General features: G+C 44.5%; 1 protein-coding gene across 1 annotated transcript in view; it reads left to right on the top strand.

The window, feature by feature from the left end:
• Positions 1-1,044: 1,044 nt before the first annotated feature.
• The window catches only part of LOC133771090 (spermatogenesis-associated protein 31D1-like), a 32,766-nt gene continuing 15,699 nt past the window's right edge, over positions 1,045-18,111 (top strand). The window contains exons 1-2 of the mRNA XM_062206810.1: positions 1,045-1,791; positions 10,376-10,602. Coding sequence (XP_062062794.1) covers positions 1,045-1,791; positions 10,376-10,602 — 974 coding nt within the window. The remainder of the gene's footprint in view (positions 1,792-10,375; positions 10,603-18,111) is intronic.

The raw sequence follows: 18,111 nt of genomic DNA, 5'->3' as shown, positions 1-18,111 counted from the left end.
ATGATGAAGTGTCTAGCTCTCAGGATGGTGACTCATGCTTCCCTTGTCCTACACCCAGTATTAAGTGACCCTTCTAGGACATAGACTATCCAGAGTGACATTTTGGTGACAGCAGTGCATAGTGAAGAGAGAGAACCCAGCTGTGCCACTTGCAAAGTGTGTTCATCTTACTGTGATCCAGTACAGTGCTCCACTATGAATTGCAAGGAAAGGATGCATTTAATTTCTAGACTTATCCCATGCAGGTCAGAGAAACTTGCTTCTTATCTACACAGAATTAAGCCATTGGCATAATTCTTTCAGAAGAGATCAACATTGATTGGTAATGTTACTCTTTACGTTTGCAAGCCTTTAAACTAAGCAAAAAGAAAAACAGAGCCCAAGGCTCAGTTAGACAGGAAATGGGCATGATGCTACAATGACAACAGGTGATCCCCTGCCCTACATATTCGGAGGAGACTACTGTGGGCCATAGCCACTTAGGACCCTGTCTTTATGACGTGCCTAGGAGGACATACATGCTCATTATAGGTATGCTTTGGTGCTGAGTATCCTAAAGAGTATAAAAACACAAAGATGGCTGGTGCATAGATGGTAAGGGAGTGCCACATTTCAGAGCACATTCTGGAATCACAAAGCATGCAGTCAAAGGCTTGCATGACCTGAGAGAAAACCAGTAGCTTAAATGTTTGACCACGTGGAGAGCCATTCAGGGGCCAGGGGCTAGGACTGGGCCTGTGCCCTTTGGTGCCACTGTTGACAGCCTGTCCCCTACCCTCCTCCACTTCAGAGAGCTCACAGACTCCCTCCCTCAGCCCTGCCCTCACATTCTCAGCTGTTCTGATTGATGCTACCTGACAAGCACTACACTGAGCAGTGTGATCAAGGTGAGCGCTCTGTGAGGGAATGAGGAGAGCCCCACCCCAGTGGGGAACTGTTTCAGGAATCTGGGGTGCTCTCACTACATTGCACCCTTATAGCTCAGTATTGCTCCCCCTGACAGCACTGATCCCACACCTCTTTCCCTTGCCTGCACCCCATGCCATGAGAACAGGCCCAGCAGAAGGGACCCCGGGCATCCAGGCTGTGGCTCTGCTGTCCTCCATGGGAGACCGCAGTCCTTGCAGGAAGAAAGGCCCTGCAACTGGCAGCCAGAAACTAGCCTTGGACAGATTGCAGAGGCTAGCCCGAGTGATAGCCGTGCACAAGGCTGTGTTCCTCCCAGCCCCAGCTGTCGATCCTGGATCAGGCCCTGGCGCCCTTCTCAGCCCCTTGGACACCCAAGAGAGGGCACATGAGCCACCCGTTGAGGAAGGGAAGGCAAATGTGGAAGAAGAAGAGAAAGGGGATCTGCCTCCTGCCACAGACCAAGCCCCCAACAGGCTCCTGGGGCCTCAGGACTCCACTCTAGGTCCCAGGACTGGGAAAAGGTCCAGGAATCCCATCCCTGAAGGGTGTGCTGGTGCTTTCCAGGACCCAGAGAGTCCAGCAGCAGGGGCCCTGCCTATGGGAGAGCCCTGTCCTCAGGAGACAGTGCTCCTGAGCCTGTCTGAGTATGCTCCCCACCTGCCCAGGAGTCAAAAACCCCAGAGGGGCCAAGGGAAGAGCAGCCACCCAGCTCTTCGGGCCCATGTAAAGCAGCCCACCCAATATTGGTGGGGAAAAAATGCCAAAGGCCCACCTTGGAACCACGCTGCACATATCCCTGGAGTTCAGCCCCTGGGCCTAGAGGGCTTCACTTGCTCGGGATCCTGCCCATGCAGACACCTCTGTTCCTCCTCTGAGACCCAGGTGAGTTGCGTTGCTATTGAGGGAGAGTGGGACTGATTGTCCAAGTAACAACAAGGCCTCAGGGGCATGGACTGGGCCCTGGGGGAGACAACAGAGCCTCTCTACCCTCCCCTTCTTTCTCCCTGCCTGTGAAAGAGACTCCACACTCCTTGTCACAGCCCCCTAACACTTGTCAGGGGAACTTCATCATGTAGGTTAGAAGTACCCTGTTTGGTAAATATGGTTGTTGTCTGCTTCTCTTGATTTATAGGAGGGTTGGATGACAACTTAGTTACAGTTGATTCTGGTGGAACTTTAGCATGAGTGACTCCATGTTGATGTCCAGTCTTGGGTACTTGAGCCTAATCAGAAGCTTGCTCCAAACCAACATTTCCTGAGATTTTTACCAACACTATGTAGGGAAGGTCAGTTACAGTCAGTCTCTGGTGACAACAGTGTAAACCAAGCTCCTCAGTTCTTAGCTGCAAGGTACTGAATTCTGCCAACAAAATCAGTCAGGGAGTGAACCCAGCCCTGCCCAGCACCTTGATTGCAGCCTTTCACAGAACTCAGCTAGACACTGTCTGCTCCCAACCACAGGACAGTGAGATGATACTTGGTGTTTATTGGGCTTCTAAGACTGTAGTGATATTGTTTTGCAGCATTACATATCTAACACACCATGTAAGAAAGAGAAACAAGAGAAATGTTAACTAAGGCAGTGCAGGTGGTCATTTGGCTCTGATTAAGACACCTCTAGGGCCTTGCGGCGCCGGCACACCGGGTTCTAGTCCCGGTCGGGGCACCGATCCTGTCCCGGTTGCCCCTCTTCCAGGCCAGCTCTCTGCTGTGGCCAGGGAGTGCAGTGGAGGATGGCCCAAGTGCTTGGGCCCTGCACCCCATGGGAGACCAGGAGAAGCACCTGGCTCCTGCCATCGGATCAGCGCGGTGCGCCGGCCGCAGTGCGCTACCGCGGCGGCCATTGGAGGGTGAACCAACGGCAAAAAAAGGAAGACCTTTCTCTCTGTCTCTCTCTCTCACTGTCCACTCTGCCTGTCAAAAAAAAAAAAAAAAAAAGATAAAAAAAAAAAAGACACCTCTAGGGACACCAACATCCCATATCATAGTCCCATGGTTTGAGTCCCAGCTCCAATTCCAATTCTAGCTGTTAATGTGCACCCAGGAAGGCATCGGGTCAGGGCCCAATTGCTTGAATCCCTACCACCCACATGAGAGATCCAAATTGAGGTCTATGCTCCTGGTTTCAGCACATGTCAGCCTTTGCTAAAACAGGTACTTGGGGACTGAAACAGCTGATGGAAGACATTGCTTGCTCTCAGCCTTCTGAATAAATAAAAAAGAATGTAAACAAATTTGAAAACAGAAAACGGTGAATGTAAAACAAGGAGAAACAAAATAACCAGGTATTTTACAGAAAAATCCTTATGATGTAGAATGGACTGAAGGGTCCCTGGGACAGATGAAGCTTTGCTGAGGGAGATGCTGTGCAGTGGACACCACTGACCATGGCCTCCCTACAGATTTCAATATCAGCCCTCTGATTCTGGGGAGGAAGAGGAGAGCAATTCAGAGTATGTGCACGGTAACCGCAGTAAGCACCAGGATGGCTTCTCAGGACCCTGAGGAAATGAGTAGTAGCTCCACAGGGCAGATGGAGGGGATGTGGAGCATGTGGGGCCTGGAGTGGCCATTTCCAAACACTGCCCCTGCCTGTTCTAGACCTCTGTACCGACTGAAAGCTGAGGCTTTCTGTCATCCTGTGCCTGGCAGTTGCTAGGCCCTGCAGCAGAGCAGATACATGGTGTGATGCTAGTTCCAAAGTTTGTGTCCTGGCTACTCCTCTTCTGATCCAGCTCTCCGCTTGAGACCTGGGAAAGCAGTGGAAGACGGACCAAATTCTTGGGCCCTTGCATCTGTGTCGGAGACCCGGGAGAAGCTCCTGGCTTCTAACTTCGGATCAGCTTAGGTCTGGCAGTTGCAGCCACTTGAGGAGTAAAAGAATAGATGAAAGATTTTTCTATCTCTGTCTCTATCTCTATCATCTCTATCTCTGTCTCTGACACTTGAATAAATAAATAAATAATCGTTTTAAAAATTGTGTCTCCTCAAAATATGAGTTGAAGTGCTCAGGGAACTCAGATTGTGACCTTACTTAGAAATAGGGCCTCTGCTGATGTGATTAGATGAGATGAATTCCTATAGAGAAGAATGGGCTCTTAGAAACCCAAGATGACTGCTGTCTTGGTGAGAAAAAGAGAAGATAAGAGAAGGTCATGCAAATATTTATCCAGAGGCTTGGGGCAGGGAGAGCATCTACAAGCAGAGGAACTCCAAGGATTTGGGGAAATCAGTGAACAGCAGCAATAGGCGAGGAAGGATTTTCCCCTAAAACCTTCAGAGAGAGCATGGTTCCCACAACACCTTGATTTTGAGCTTGCAGCCTCCACAGCAGTGAGAAAATAAGAAGTTTCTGTTGCTTCAAGCCATCCATGTTTGCAGTAACTCTTACACAGCCATAGAAAAAATTAGATATGATGATAAAGTTTATAGAGATCCATTATTTTCACTAATCAAGAGGACTAACATTTTAAAAACAAACTATTAATTTAGGTTAACTTTATCTAACACTACTGCAACAGAAAAAGATGGTAGAAGATCAAAGAATATGAATCATTTATTCTGTCAAGTTTGTATGGCAGGGCAAGGGGCCAGTGACATCAGCAGATCCTGTTTCAGAAATGGTGGGCTGGGGCCAACGCTGTGGTGTAGCGGGTAAAGCTGCCACCTGCAGTGCCAGCATCCCATATGGGCACTGGTTTGAGTCCCAGCTACTCCACTTCTGATCCAGCTCTCTGCTATGGCCTGGGAAAGCAGTGGAGGATGGCCCAAGTCCTTGGGCCTCTGCACCCACATGAGAAGACCTGGAGGAAGTTCCTGGCTCCTAGCTTCGGATAGGCACAGCTCCATCCATTGCGGCCAATTGGGGAGTGAACCAGCAAATGGAAGACCTCTCTCTCTCTCTCTCTCCTTCTTTCTCTGTGTAACTCTGACTTTCAAATAAATAAATAAATCTTAAAAAAAAAGAAATGGTGGTCATAACATCAGCAGTTGTCCAACAGACACAATTACTTCTGTAAAATTAAAGTGCCACTGGTGAGAACCTGACGATAAATGGGAGGAGCCCACTGTTAGCAGACACAAGGGCCCATTCTCTGTGGTGTCACCAAATAACAATTCTCAAGCAGGAGTTGTTCAAAGGAACGGTTTGTGGATGGTGGCAAGGAAGGGAGATTGGGAAGGCTGAGTTCCCTAAAGAAATTGCCTTTCTGAGAAGCAGTCTGCCACGGATCCTTTAGCCAGAGTTGGGGGAATGTCCAGGATGGAGAAAGGCTGGGTGGCAGGAGGGCCCTTCCTGCTCAAGCCACATCCATCTTCATACCCTGTACATATGAGACTCTGACTCAGACGAGGTGGACGAGTGGTGGGCCACCCTCTAAGTCCAGTGTAGCAAGAGAGGACTTCGAGAACATTCTCTGAGGAACAAGCTGAGGTGAGTGAACTTTCCAGATTCAGTGTCTGTTCCTGTGGCCCCCTCCTGCCCAAATCCTACACCCTTGCTTACACCTGTGGCAAACATAGTTCAAACCAAGGTTGAATTCTCAAGTTCAATCTGCCAACTGACTATGTAAAAAATGCTCTTAGAGGGACCGGCACTGTGACAGCGGGTGAAGCTACCGCCTGCAGTGCTGGCATCCCATATGGGCACTGGTTCTAATCCCAGCTGCTCCACTTCTGATCCACCTCCCTGCTATGGCCTGAGAAAGCAGTGGAAGATGGCCCAAGTCCTTGGGCCCTGCAGCTGCGTGGAAAACCCAGAAGAAACTCCTGGCTCCTGGCTTCAGATCAGCTCAGCTATGGACATTGCAGCCATCTGGGGAGTGAACCAGCAGATGGAAGACCTCTTTCTCCTCCCCACCCCACCCACCTCAGCCTCTTTGTAAGTCTGCCTTTCAAATTAGATAAATAAATCTTTACCCATTCCCCCTGCCTTTCACTAGGAATTGTGCAATGCACCCTAAAGGATGGTTGACATCTTACCATGTCTTGGAAAATGTTTTCAAAGTAAGTTAGCAGATTGTGTTTCTCTTTCTGACTTGGTATTTTAATAGATTTAAAATAATGTGTGTTTTCCCATAAAAGAACATACCTGATGCCTTCTTACCACCTGCGCTGCTTCTGGTTCCCCTGGGCACCACATACCTTCAGGAGATATCTGCTCACTCAGGGCTCCCAAATCGTCCCCATGTGGCCACAGCTGTGACCTCCAGGGCAGTAACCAAGTGGGGAGCAGCCACCAGCTCCTCTAACTGTAAATAGGAAATAGGGAAACAGAACCATGAATAAACCAGATATCAATATCAGAAAGACAGGTAAAACTCCAAACACTCAGGAAGTTAAGCAACAATCCAAATAATCCATGGATCAAGAGGTCTTAAAGAGTGATGGGTATGTGGCACAGCAAGTAAAGGTGCAGTTTGAGATACCTACATCCCATATTGGATAGCCTGGGTTTGAGTCCTTGCTCTACTTCCAGTCACAGCTTCCTGCTACTGCACGTAGCTTAGGAGTCAGCAGTTGATGGCACGAATATTTGTGCCTGTACCAGGCATTTTGAAGATCTGGGTGGGCTTCCAGGCTCCTGGCTTCAGCCTGTCTCAATCTTAGTATTTTCAGGCATTTTGGAAGAGGATCACTGGATCGAAGCTCTCTATCTCTCTCTCTCTTTCCCTCCCTCTCTTCCATTCTCAATTCTCTCCTCCATCCCTTTGAAATAAAATCAAAATAATAAAATTATTTTTTGGTTTCTTTTTGCATTATTTTGTTTATTTTTTAAGGTGAACAAATTTCTTTCTAAGATTTTATTTACTTATTTGACAGGTAGAGTTACAGACAGTGTGTGAGAGAGAGAGAGAGAGAGAGAGAGAGAGAGAGGTCTTCCATCCAATGATTCACTCCCCAAATGGCCACAATGGCTGGAGCTGCGCCAATCTGAAGCCAGGAGCCAGGAGCCTCCTCCTGGCCCCCATGTGGGTGCAGGGGCCCAAGCACTTGGACCACTTCCATTGCTTTCCCAGGCCATAGCTGAGAGCTGGACTGAAAGAGGAGCAACCTGGACCATAACAGGTGTCCATATGGGATGCTGGCACCGCAGGCAGAGGATTAACCTAGCATGCCATGGCACCAGCCCCAAAGGTGATCGTACAGATCATTCTGAAGGTGCAAATCGTGTATTGGGTACAAATCATGTTTAAAACACAAAACTGAAGAACATCTGATTAAATAATAAATCCCTACATAAGACTAAGCATCCCTTGGCAAAATCCCAACAAGAATTTAAAAATACAAAGTGGGGCTGGCATTGTGATGTAGAGGGTAAAGCCACCGCCTGCAGTGCCAGCATCCCATGTGGATGCCAGTTTGAGTCCCAGCTGCTCCTCTTCTGATCCAGCTCTCTACTACCACCTGGGAAAGCAGTGGAATATGGCCCAAGTGCTTGGGTTCCTGCACCCACATGGGAAACCCAGAGGAAGCTCCTAGCTCCTGGCTTCGTATCGGCACAGCTCCAGCTGTTGCAGCCAGTTGAGAAGTGAACCAGTGGATGGACGACCTCTCTCTCTCTCTGTCTCTCCTTCTCAGTGTGTAACTCTGACTTTCAAATAAATAAATAAATAAATAAATCTTTAAAAAATGCAAAGCATATTTGTATCATTTTTATATTTTCTTTGATAGGCAAAAAGAGCTGTTAAAATGACATAAATTTCACAATACTGATTAGAATGTGCTGAAAAATAACATCAGATGAACAGTTTGGCACCACTAGACTGTACACGCTGGTGTAGAATCCGACTTGAGAATCTCAGCATGGGAGAAGTGGTGCTGACAACAATGTGGAAGTGTGGGACATCGCATGAGCCCCCTGAGGACTTGCCGTTCAGTGTTTAGAACCAAAGACTACATGTGTAAAATTAAAGTTAATTTCAGAACTAATAACCTTTACAGGAGTTAAGATATGTTTTGAAACAAAATTTCTGAATCATTCTAGAAAATGTACATTTAATAAGTACATAAATACAAAACCCTGCAGCTTCATTCCCAGGAAACATCTCCCATGCCTGGTGAACACAGACCCCAGTCCTCAGCCAGAAGACCTGCCAACTCGTTGTTTCTGATCATGAAACAAGGTTAAGATGTTGCACAGTCAGACTTACCAGTATCACTTCCTGGCTTTTGGGAATTATGCACTGGAAGGCTGTCACATCTTCATTTTTTAAAGGAATTCATTTTTTTCAACCTAAATATCTTTTATAAGGAATAAGGTTTGAAACAGAGATGCATATTTTTCATCAAAATTAATATGAACCATAATTTAATAACCTAATTTTTTAAAGTTTTTTTTTTGTTTATTTGAACATCAGAGTTACACAGAGAGAGAAGGAAAAGCAGAGAGAAAGAGGTCTTCCATCTGCTGGTCCACTCCTCAGATGGCCACAACGGCTGGAGCTGAGTCGATCCAAAGCCAGGAGCCAAGAGCGTCTTCCAGGTCTCCCATGTTTGTGCAGGGGCCCAAGGACTTGGGCCATCTTCTACTGCTGTTCTAAGCCATAGCAGAGAGCTGGATTGGAAGAGGAGCAGCCAGGACTAGAAGCAGTGCCCATATGGGATGCCAGCACTCAGACCAGAGCTTTAACCCACTGCGCCACAGCACTGGCTCCAACCTAATTTTTATTAGCTTGAAAATCTATCTGTATTACATTTAAAGCCTCACTGTGTACCAAGATATTTGTATATTATGTGATCTTGATCTATCATTGAATCATGTAGCATGCTCTTGGTTACTTTATTTTTATTATGAGTTTTAATATTATAGTAAGGCTAACTCACTTTTGTAACACTTAGTTTTCATAATTTTCCTACCTATCCACATACTATTCAAGAAATGAACTTTAGCGTAAGCTTTTTTAAAAGATTTATTTATTTTACTTGAAAGTCAGAGTTACATAGAGAGAGGAGAGGTAGAGAGAGAGAGAGGTCTTCCATCTGCTGGTTCACTCCCTAGTTGGCCGCATTAGCCGGAGCTATGCCTGTCCAAAGGCAGGAGCCAGGAGCTTCTTCCAGGTCTTGCAAGTGGATGCAGGGACCCAAGGGCTTGGGCCATCTTCTACTGCTTTCCCAGGCCACAGCAGAGAGCTGGATCTGAAGTGAAGCAGCCAGGATTCAAATCGGCCCCCATATGGGATGCCGGCACTGCAGGCAGCAGCTTTACCTGCTACACCACAGCACCAGCCCTAGCATAAGGTTTTCAGAGTCAGGTATATAAAAACATACAAACAAATAAAACCTTGTCTTTTGTACAGAAGCATTTTAATGTGACATGATTTCATGTGTCAATTTTGAGTTTTGTTAAGACCTTGTTTCAGCCATGAACATGCAAAAATATGATCCAGTTAACCCAAATGTAAAGCTTTGAATATCTCTGCCTGTGCTTTCGGGCTCTTACCCAGAAAACCCTGCCCAGAACAGCATCATGAAGTAGGTCCACTATTTTTTATCTTCTGGTAGTCTTCTCATTTAGGCGCTTTTCATTTAAGTCTTTAATCCATTTTCAGTTAATTGCTGTACATGAAGAGAGATTTGATTCAGCTTTATTTTTCTGCCTGTGGATATCAAGTTTTACCAAAACCATATTTTTGTACTACTTTTTTATGTTTTAATTTTAAGAACCATGCATTAGATAGACTGACGTGGCTGGGTTGAAGCTGAGAACCAGGAATCCAATCCAGGTCTCCCACACAGTTGGCAGAAACCCAGTTATGTGAGCCACCACTGCCGCCTGCCAGGGTCTGTGTTGGCTGGATGCTGAGTCAGGCACTGGGAGTTGAACCAAGGCACTCTTGACTATTAGGTTACACACCTGCTTCACGGGTTTATTTCTGTGCTGGCTATTCTGTTCCATTGAACAAGGTATACATTTTATGCTAGTAATATTTTTAGTATTATTGTTTTATAGAACATTTTGAAGCCAGGCAGTATGATGCTTCCAGCTTTTTTTCTTTTTGGTCAAGATTGTTTTAGTTGTTGGGAGTTTTTTTTTTTTCCCCATTGCATAGGAATTTTAGAATTTTTTTTCTATCTTTGTGAAGAATGCAATGATATTTTGATAGGGTTTTCAATGATTCTGTAAATCACTTTGGGTAATAAGGACATTTAACAATATTAAATCCAACTATTCATAAGCATGTAATATCTTTATATTTATTTGTATCTTTTCTAATATTCTTTATCAGTGTCTTATAATTCTCAGTGTAGTGACATTTCACCTCCTTGGTTAATTTATTTTTAAGTATTTTTGGTAGATATTGTATGTGGGATCATATTCTTAGTTTTTTAAAAATATTTTGTTATTAGTGTATAGCACTACTAATTTCCAAATAAGTAAATCGAAATCTAAATAAAATGATGAGACAAGCATCCCTGAGAAGACTTTGAAGAACTATTGAAGAATATATTGGTACAAACTTTTCAGGTATCTAGAAAATGCTTCAACCTGAGAAAGCTGTCATACGGCAGGGTGGTGGCAGAGGCTATCCCGAGTGGCTGCAGTAGGCATTTGGAGCCACACAAAGGATCCATGCAGTCCTCGATGTTACACAGATCCCACAGCAATGACAGCAGATCCTACAGCAAGAACAGAGAACAGGCCAGCACGGCTGGAGAAGAACTGAGGAGGCAGAGGAGGACACATCGTGAGAGGTACTGCACACCACTGCATTTCACACTTGTTCAGCATAATGCATTTGAGATTCACCTGTCGCTGCCTGCTTTTTTTTTCTGTTTAATAAAATGTTTATTCAAGATAGTAACACAAGATAATTCATGCAAAAGCTCACTTAAAAAAAAGAATATATAGAATGGTAATTGATGCTGCCAATTAAAAAAATTATTTTTCCACCCAAAAGTGACATGAGAAACTACTTGAATCTGAGCATGGGCATGGTTGTAGTACTCTTCTGGAACTGTAAATTAAAATGACAGGTAACTACTTGTGTCCCAGTCCTCAAGGAAGTAGAGTTCAATACCCAAAATAATCCTCCCATCCCACACTTGGACCCCCCTGCTGCCCACGGAGTTACTCAGCACCCGCAGGAGTCTCCCACTGACTCTCAGCAGGGGAGAAGGGCAGGCACCTTTGGTGAAGATTAACTGACACTCTATCTACATTTAGAACCTTAACATTTTTAAAATGAAAACCATAGGACCTGCAAGTCATGCTTACCAACTTTAAATGTAGTGTTGTGATGTCTGTGTTAGGTGGATGGATGTGGCACTATTCTTTAAGCCATTAGTGGACACTTGAGTATTATCCAGGTTTTGGCTTTTGAGAAAATAAGGATTCATTTTTCAGGCATTTTGCATTGACAGATATCTTCCATTTTCTTTTGGGATTACCTAAGAGTGAGTATGATTAATGAGCCTCCATGGCTGATTTCATAAGATACTAACATTCTAGCATTCTGTTTTCCCAAGTGGTCTATATCTATATTTTGCCAACAATATGTGAGGTTTCCAAGATTTTTAAATCCCTGCCAGTATTATGCATGAAATATTCTCCTGATTTCTAGCACTCTACTTTGTCCAATTTCTCTTCCCACCATGCATGCACTTATTCTAAGCTTTCCTGGCTTATGTTTCTACAAAATTTTGATGTTCTCTAAAATTCTGCACTTTGTCCTTTTCTCAGTTTACATTATTGGGCCTTTGTGAGTCAGCTGATTCTCTATGGTGACTACCCTTAACGTCTAATGTCTCCCAAATCTTGATCTTCATTTTAGACCTCTTCTATAAAGTCACAAAACCAGCTGTGCAGTGGATTACTGCATCTGTAATTCACAGATACTCTGAGTACAACATGGACCAGATGTATCTCACTGTGAGCCTCTGCCCAATCCTTTGCCTCTGTTTTTCCAGTCTCAGTAGATGGCACCAGTCTCCAGAAACTGCTCATTGCAACCTCCTGGGTAGCGTAGCTGCTAAGAAACTAGCATTTCCTTCTTTTCCTGTGCTTCTTCCTCTTTTCCTTTGCCTTAATACTGGTGAGCTGCTTTCAAATGGATCTGTTCTGTGTTGCTGTTCTTAAGCATGTCTTAACCTGCTCTGCTCTTCATCAGGAACATATGTGGATTTATTAGTTTGTGGATTTGAATCTGATCACATCTAAGTAATCCTGTGGTCAACTTGTTTGAATTTTATTTCTGGCATTCCCTCAGTCTCTTCATTTTCACATGCTAGTATTGAAGTGTTGTATTTTTGGGGGGTGCATAATGTTGTCTTTTTTATTCTTGATTTTTGAATTTCTGAATTTATTTTTAGGCATTTCTGGAAATACTCATTGGTTTTTTGGTTTCTTCCCGTCGGATGGCTTTTATCTTTGGACTATGCCTCTGTGACTTAGTGAAGTGTCTACTGTTTCAGTGAATACCCAGAGGTGTGTGCTGGGTGTAGCCAGGGAGCTCTGTTCAGTGCTCCAGGGTGAGGGGAGTGTCCAAGGTGACATCCACATTGGGCAAGGTAAATCTCCTCTTCTTTATCAGAGGGGAGGGTTTGATCAGCTCTGTTGGCATGATCTCACACTCACCTCCTCTCCTCCGAGGAGACCAGTGCCTGGTTGCTATCCCCAGTGGGTGCAGTAGGCATCTGGAGCCACACAAAAGATCCTTGCAGTCCTTGATGTTACACAGATCCCACAGCTATGACCCTCTCCAAGCCATCAATGAGCCCGGAGCATATGGAACCTCCCACAGCAACTGCCCAGTGACCCAGCCACACCCTGTGCCCTCCCACGAAGCCAGTGTTTTAAAAGTCCCAGCATACAAGGCTCCTATAGTCACAAGCACCAAGACCCCTGTCAGTGCCCCAGTTAGACTCAGGTGTCTCCTGTAGGCTGGTTGCTGGGCTCATGAACACAAGCTGGTGTAGCTGTCACATATGTCCAAAATGGCGCCTGCCCTATCTCAACTAGTTACAAGTCATCATTGTCAGGTGGCTGGGGAGTGAGAAACATGCCTCTTTTTCTTCCTCCTGGTTGGCAGGTACATTTTACCCAACAGAGCTCTAAGCCAGACTCACTCCATGATCTCCCCGCAGCTTTATCACCAATGGCTTGGGCTGCTGCCGTCTGGTCTCACCTCATTCTCCAAAGCTGGTGCTGAGTTGGCTGCTGGAGTCCTGTGTTTTATCGATGTTCATGGTATGCATCCACACTCTACACATAAATCCACAGTATCCCTCTAACTTGCTTGGAGTTTCCACTACAGTTTTCTCCCTACCTGGTCCCTGAGATTGCATTCTCTCCACTTTTTTTTTAACTGTCTTCCCTAGACTAGAACAGTAAGCTCCCTTCCTATTCCACCATCTTCTGGAATCAAGAATTTTAAAGCATTCACAAATTTATTTAAGAAGAAGAGTGACTAAGAGAGAGGGAAAGAGGAAGAGAGAGAGAGAGAGTGAGATCTTCCATCTGTTGCTTCCCTCCCCAAATGGGCCACCATCAGCTGCTTTCCCAGGCACAGTAGCAGAAAGCTGGATTGGAAGTGGAGCAGCCAGAACTCAAACCTGGCACTCCAATAGAGGATGTCAGCCTCACAAGCAGCAACTTAACCTGCGTAACACAATCCCACCCCAAAGTAAACATTTAATTCCATTTTTCCATGATCTCTGTGAAGTCCACTGCTGTAAATGTGTGTGGTAACCTTTGAAATTAGGAATAGCAACCATTCCAACTCTTAACACTTCCTTCAGACTTTTTTTATTTTCTTGTTGTTCTTGTATTTAAATTGGTTTAATTTGCCCTTTTCTTATCTCTTTTTCTCAGTATAATGGAAGCTTAGACTATTTGAGTGTTTTCTTCATTTATTCATTTGAAGCTATAAGGCTATATATTTAACTGCAATCTCTACTTCTGATGCGTTCTGCAGATTTTCATACGTTGTGCTTTTATTTTCACATAGTTTGTGATAATTTTTTTGTGATTTGTTTTTGACCTTTTGATTCTCAGAAGTTTAATTTCCAAATACTTGCATATTTCCCAATTTTTTGGTTATAGACATTTAACCTAATTATTCTTATTCAAACAAGATACCCTGTAACTTTAACTTGTTAACTTATAGAGACTTTGTTAGGGCACATTATATAATCTGTGACTGTTCCATTTGTGCATGAAAAGATGGAGTTTCTTTTGTTTGGGATCTAGTATTCTATAAATAAAAATTAAATTCAAGTATGGGGTGTTATTTCTTATATCTTATGTATCATTATTATGTTCTTCTCTATTTATACTATTAATTATTGAGACAAGACTTACAGTCCAGGGGCCAGTGCTGTTGCACAACCGGTTAAAGTCCCGACCTGCAGTGCTTGCATCCCATATGGCATCAGTTTAGGTACCGGTTGCTCCACTTCTGATCCAGCTCCCTGTTGATTCACATGAGACAGCAGCAGAGGATGGCACAAGTCCTTGGAACCCTGTGCCCATGTGGCAGACCCAGAGGAGGCTCCTGGCTCTTGGCTCCAGATTGGCTCAGCTCTGGCCATTGTAGCTGTCTGAGGAGTGAACCAGCAAATGGAAAACCTCTCTGTCTGTCTTTGTCTATGTAGCTCTATCTTTCATATAAACAAAAATAAATCTTTAAAAAAAGACTTATAGTCCAAATATAATTGGGCTTTTTCTGTTCTTTTCATTATTTGCTTCATGCATTTTGGTTGCTAGATTATGTTGCATTATTTTAAATTTGGGGACATTTGCTTAAGATTAATAATTATTATTATTATATTGATTATTATTATAATAATTAATAATAATTGGAAGTAGTTTGATCCTTTCAAGTTTTGCTTTTGGGATTTCTTCTGGATGTTAAACTACATGAAAAATGTGGTAATTTAAGCCACAGAATAGCAGAATCTGTTTACAATGCATAAATACAAAATATGACCAGTATCCAGAGTAAATAGAGAACTTCTGCCAATCTCTATAAAGCAGTGAGTAGTCCTTAAAGAAATGGACAAAAAGTTTAATCAGAATTGTCCCAAAAGGGGAAAATCCAAATACTCTGTAAACATGGAAATAACTGTTTAATCTCTTTAGTTCTGAAATTTGAAAAAAAATACTTTAGAAATTGGTGGAAAGTAAGAACTCTAAAAATATCAAGAGCTGTACTGCACCAGAGACCCTAATTCATTGGTCATTGAAATGTGGACTGGTGCAACTGCTTTTGAAAATTGGGAGCACTGTGAGTATATAGTGAATGTAAACAAGTCAAAAACCCATCAACAGATAAATGTAGAAATAAATTGTGGCACATTTATTGTGTGGAAAGCTGTACATACAACAAAGAGAATAGACTAAATAAGCTATGAGCAGAAATATGGATGGAATTCACAAATAATGTTGAGCAAAAAAATATGATATGGCAGTGTCAAGCTACCGTATTCAGTTTAAGTGCATTAAATTGTGCACTTTTAGAACTGCCTGTGTGATTTGTAAAACTCTGGAGGTAGAGTGATGATTTCATGAGTGACATGCTCAGAAAGCGTACAGAACATTGTGCTCCAGGAAGCATGACCAGGGGTTTCCTGTTGGAGTTACTGTCAGTTTCTTGACCTGGATAAGGCTCCAGAGGTGCTCACCCTGGCATTAGTTAACCTTCATAAAAGAAATCTAGAAAGTTATGAACCAAGCTGTGGAAGACATCTGTTACAAGTCAACCCCAGAAAGGTGTTTGCTTGTGTAATGGCCGAAAGATGCAGATGGCGAATGTCTTCATACAGTTGCCCTGGGCCCTGCTGAGTGCAGGCAGCTCATCTTCATTTCGTTTTTCTTCAAAGAGCCCATTACCAAAAACAGTTGAGTATGCATAATCTGGAAATCTTAAATCCAAAATGCCACAACACCTGCAACATTTTGAGCATTCTGCTTCTCCATGGGCATTCAGCCCGCATGTCATTCAGGTTCCTGAGATGTCTAGATTCCCGCGCAGTCTTGGCCATCTTAGACAGTCAAAGGACCCCCAAAATCAAAGCCTGAATTTGGTGTCCTCCAGGGTTCTGATGTCCATTACACCATTCCAAATATAAGCCATCGCAGACCTCTGGGGTAGGACCTGCTTAGCTGGGACATGCAGACCAAGCTACTCATAGCACCTTATGGGGTATGGCCAATCCTATGGGTGGACAAGCAGGAAAGCCAGCACCCCTAGGTAAGGAGAGTTGATTGGAATAGTTCTGAGGACTTCCTTGTGCCAAGCCCACCCCTCCCCAGGTATTCTGAGAGCACAGGGGTCTGACGGATGGAAATTGTCAGAGGAGACATGAAAAACAAAAGAAACAAACATAGTCCCTTTGGGACAAGAGAAGACAGGGACACAGGTGCAGTTAGGTATGCAGCACTGCAGGCTTCCAGCTGTGAGCTGTCCTCTTACCACCCAAGTTAGGAAGAAGCTGCCAGATATCCCATTGCTCTCAGTCTTAGCTGAGAGGGAACCCCACAGTCACCCACTGACCTTTAGTTCAGCCTGGAGAGCTGACTAGTGTCAGTCAGACCCCTGGAGATGCAGCCCTTCCTTTGTTCTTTTCACAGCCCACAGAAGCTCAGGTTAGAGCGTGTGTGTGTGTGTGTGAACCTAGAAAGCAAGGTCCTTGGAGCTGGGAACACAGAGCCCACTCAATTCCTTAAAACCAGGTGTAGGCTGATAGGAGACATTGCTGCTCCCTGCAGGTTTCCACTGGGGGACAAATGTGACCTTTACTCCTATGCCGTCCTCAAAGCAGGGACCCACCCTGTGGATTGTGCTTCATTGCTCCTGCCACTTGGTTGATAAAGCACGTCTAGAAGCCAGAGCTTAGATGCAGAGACAGAAGGCTCCTGAGGCAGAATGGGCTTTGCATAGAAGCTCTTAAGCTCCAATTCCTGGTTCACAGTTAGGGTTCAAAATAAGGGATTCGTGGATTCTCAAGTAATACTGTTCTTGAGGATAATACATGGACTGGAAGATAGATTTCTGTCATTTGATCTTTATCCTTTATTGAATAATCAGGTGGGAACATCAGGATTGACAAATACAAGCCCTGGCCCTGGCTGGACTCTGGGGAACCATGAGCCTTCAAGACGCAGCACAGGGTGACACGGGATGCCCGTCAACACTAATGCGGGTCCTGACTGTAAACTCGGGACCACTGATGCCTGCACACCTCTTAGCCTAATAGAGTGGAACACTCCACTGCTCCCTGGTACCATACACATTTCCCAGGCCTTATTTTGATAACTTGTTCATAAGACTGACTGCTGTGTTTTTGCAAGCAGGGCATATAGGAGCAGGAATGTCCTTCCTCCAACCTGCATATCATTGATTATTAAAAGGAGGTAAAGGGACTGAGATGGTTAGGGCCAAGGGAGTAGATCACAATATGTCCTTTGGGATAATAAAAATGGATTTATGTAAGAAAGAGGCCCAGAGTCCAAAGGTGAGTAAATGTTTCACAAAATGTTCATTAAATGTTTTCCTGGGTGGCTTTCCTCAGAAACTCCAGCAAGACATGCATTGTGACGCTTTAAACTAAAGCAGCATTTCTCAGTTCCCATGCTTTATGAAGCAATGTGCAAGCAAGATCAGCTATTCCACAGAACAGCTTCAGCAGACACTAAACCAGCTAACTTTAACTTTTCCAAAATGTTTCTGTAAGGTAGGATGGTACGTTTTGGGAAATCCAGGTTTTTCAATGTGACAAAATAGAATTGGGCTACTTTAGGCCAGCACTGAGGCTCACTTGGCTAATCCTCTACCTGCGGCGCCGGCACCCCAGGTTCTAGTCCCAGTTGGGGTGCCGGATTCTGTCCCAGTTGCTCCTCTTCCAGTCCAGCTCTCTGCTGTGGCCCGGGAAGGCAGAGGAGGATGGCCCAAGTGCTTGGGCCCTGCACCCGCATGGGAGACCAGGAGGAAGCACCCGGCTCCTGGCTTTGGATCAGAGCAGTGCACCGGCCGCAGTGCGCCGGTTGTAGCGGCCATTTGGGGAGTGAACCAACGGAAAAGGAAGACCTTTCTCTCTGTCTCTCTCTCTCTCTCTCTCTCACTCACTGTCTAACTCTGCCTGAAAAGAAAAAAAAAAGAATTGGGCTGCTTTCTTCAGTTCTTTTGGAACAGAGGATAACTAACTTGACAGAAAGGACACGGGAGCAAGAATGTGTCAGGTGTGTGGCATTCCTCATTCCTC

Source organism: Lepus europaeus, chromosome 12, assembly GCF_033115175.1.
Source record: "Lepus europaeus isolate LE1 chromosome 12, mLepTim1.pri, whole genome shotgun sequence".
Taxonomy (NCBI): domain Eukaryota; kingdom Metazoa; phylum Chordata; class Mammalia; order Lagomorpha; family Leporidae; genus Lepus; species Lepus europaeus.
Note: the sequence above shows the minus strand (reverse complement) of the source record. Positions and strands in the feature narration are given on the sequence as shown.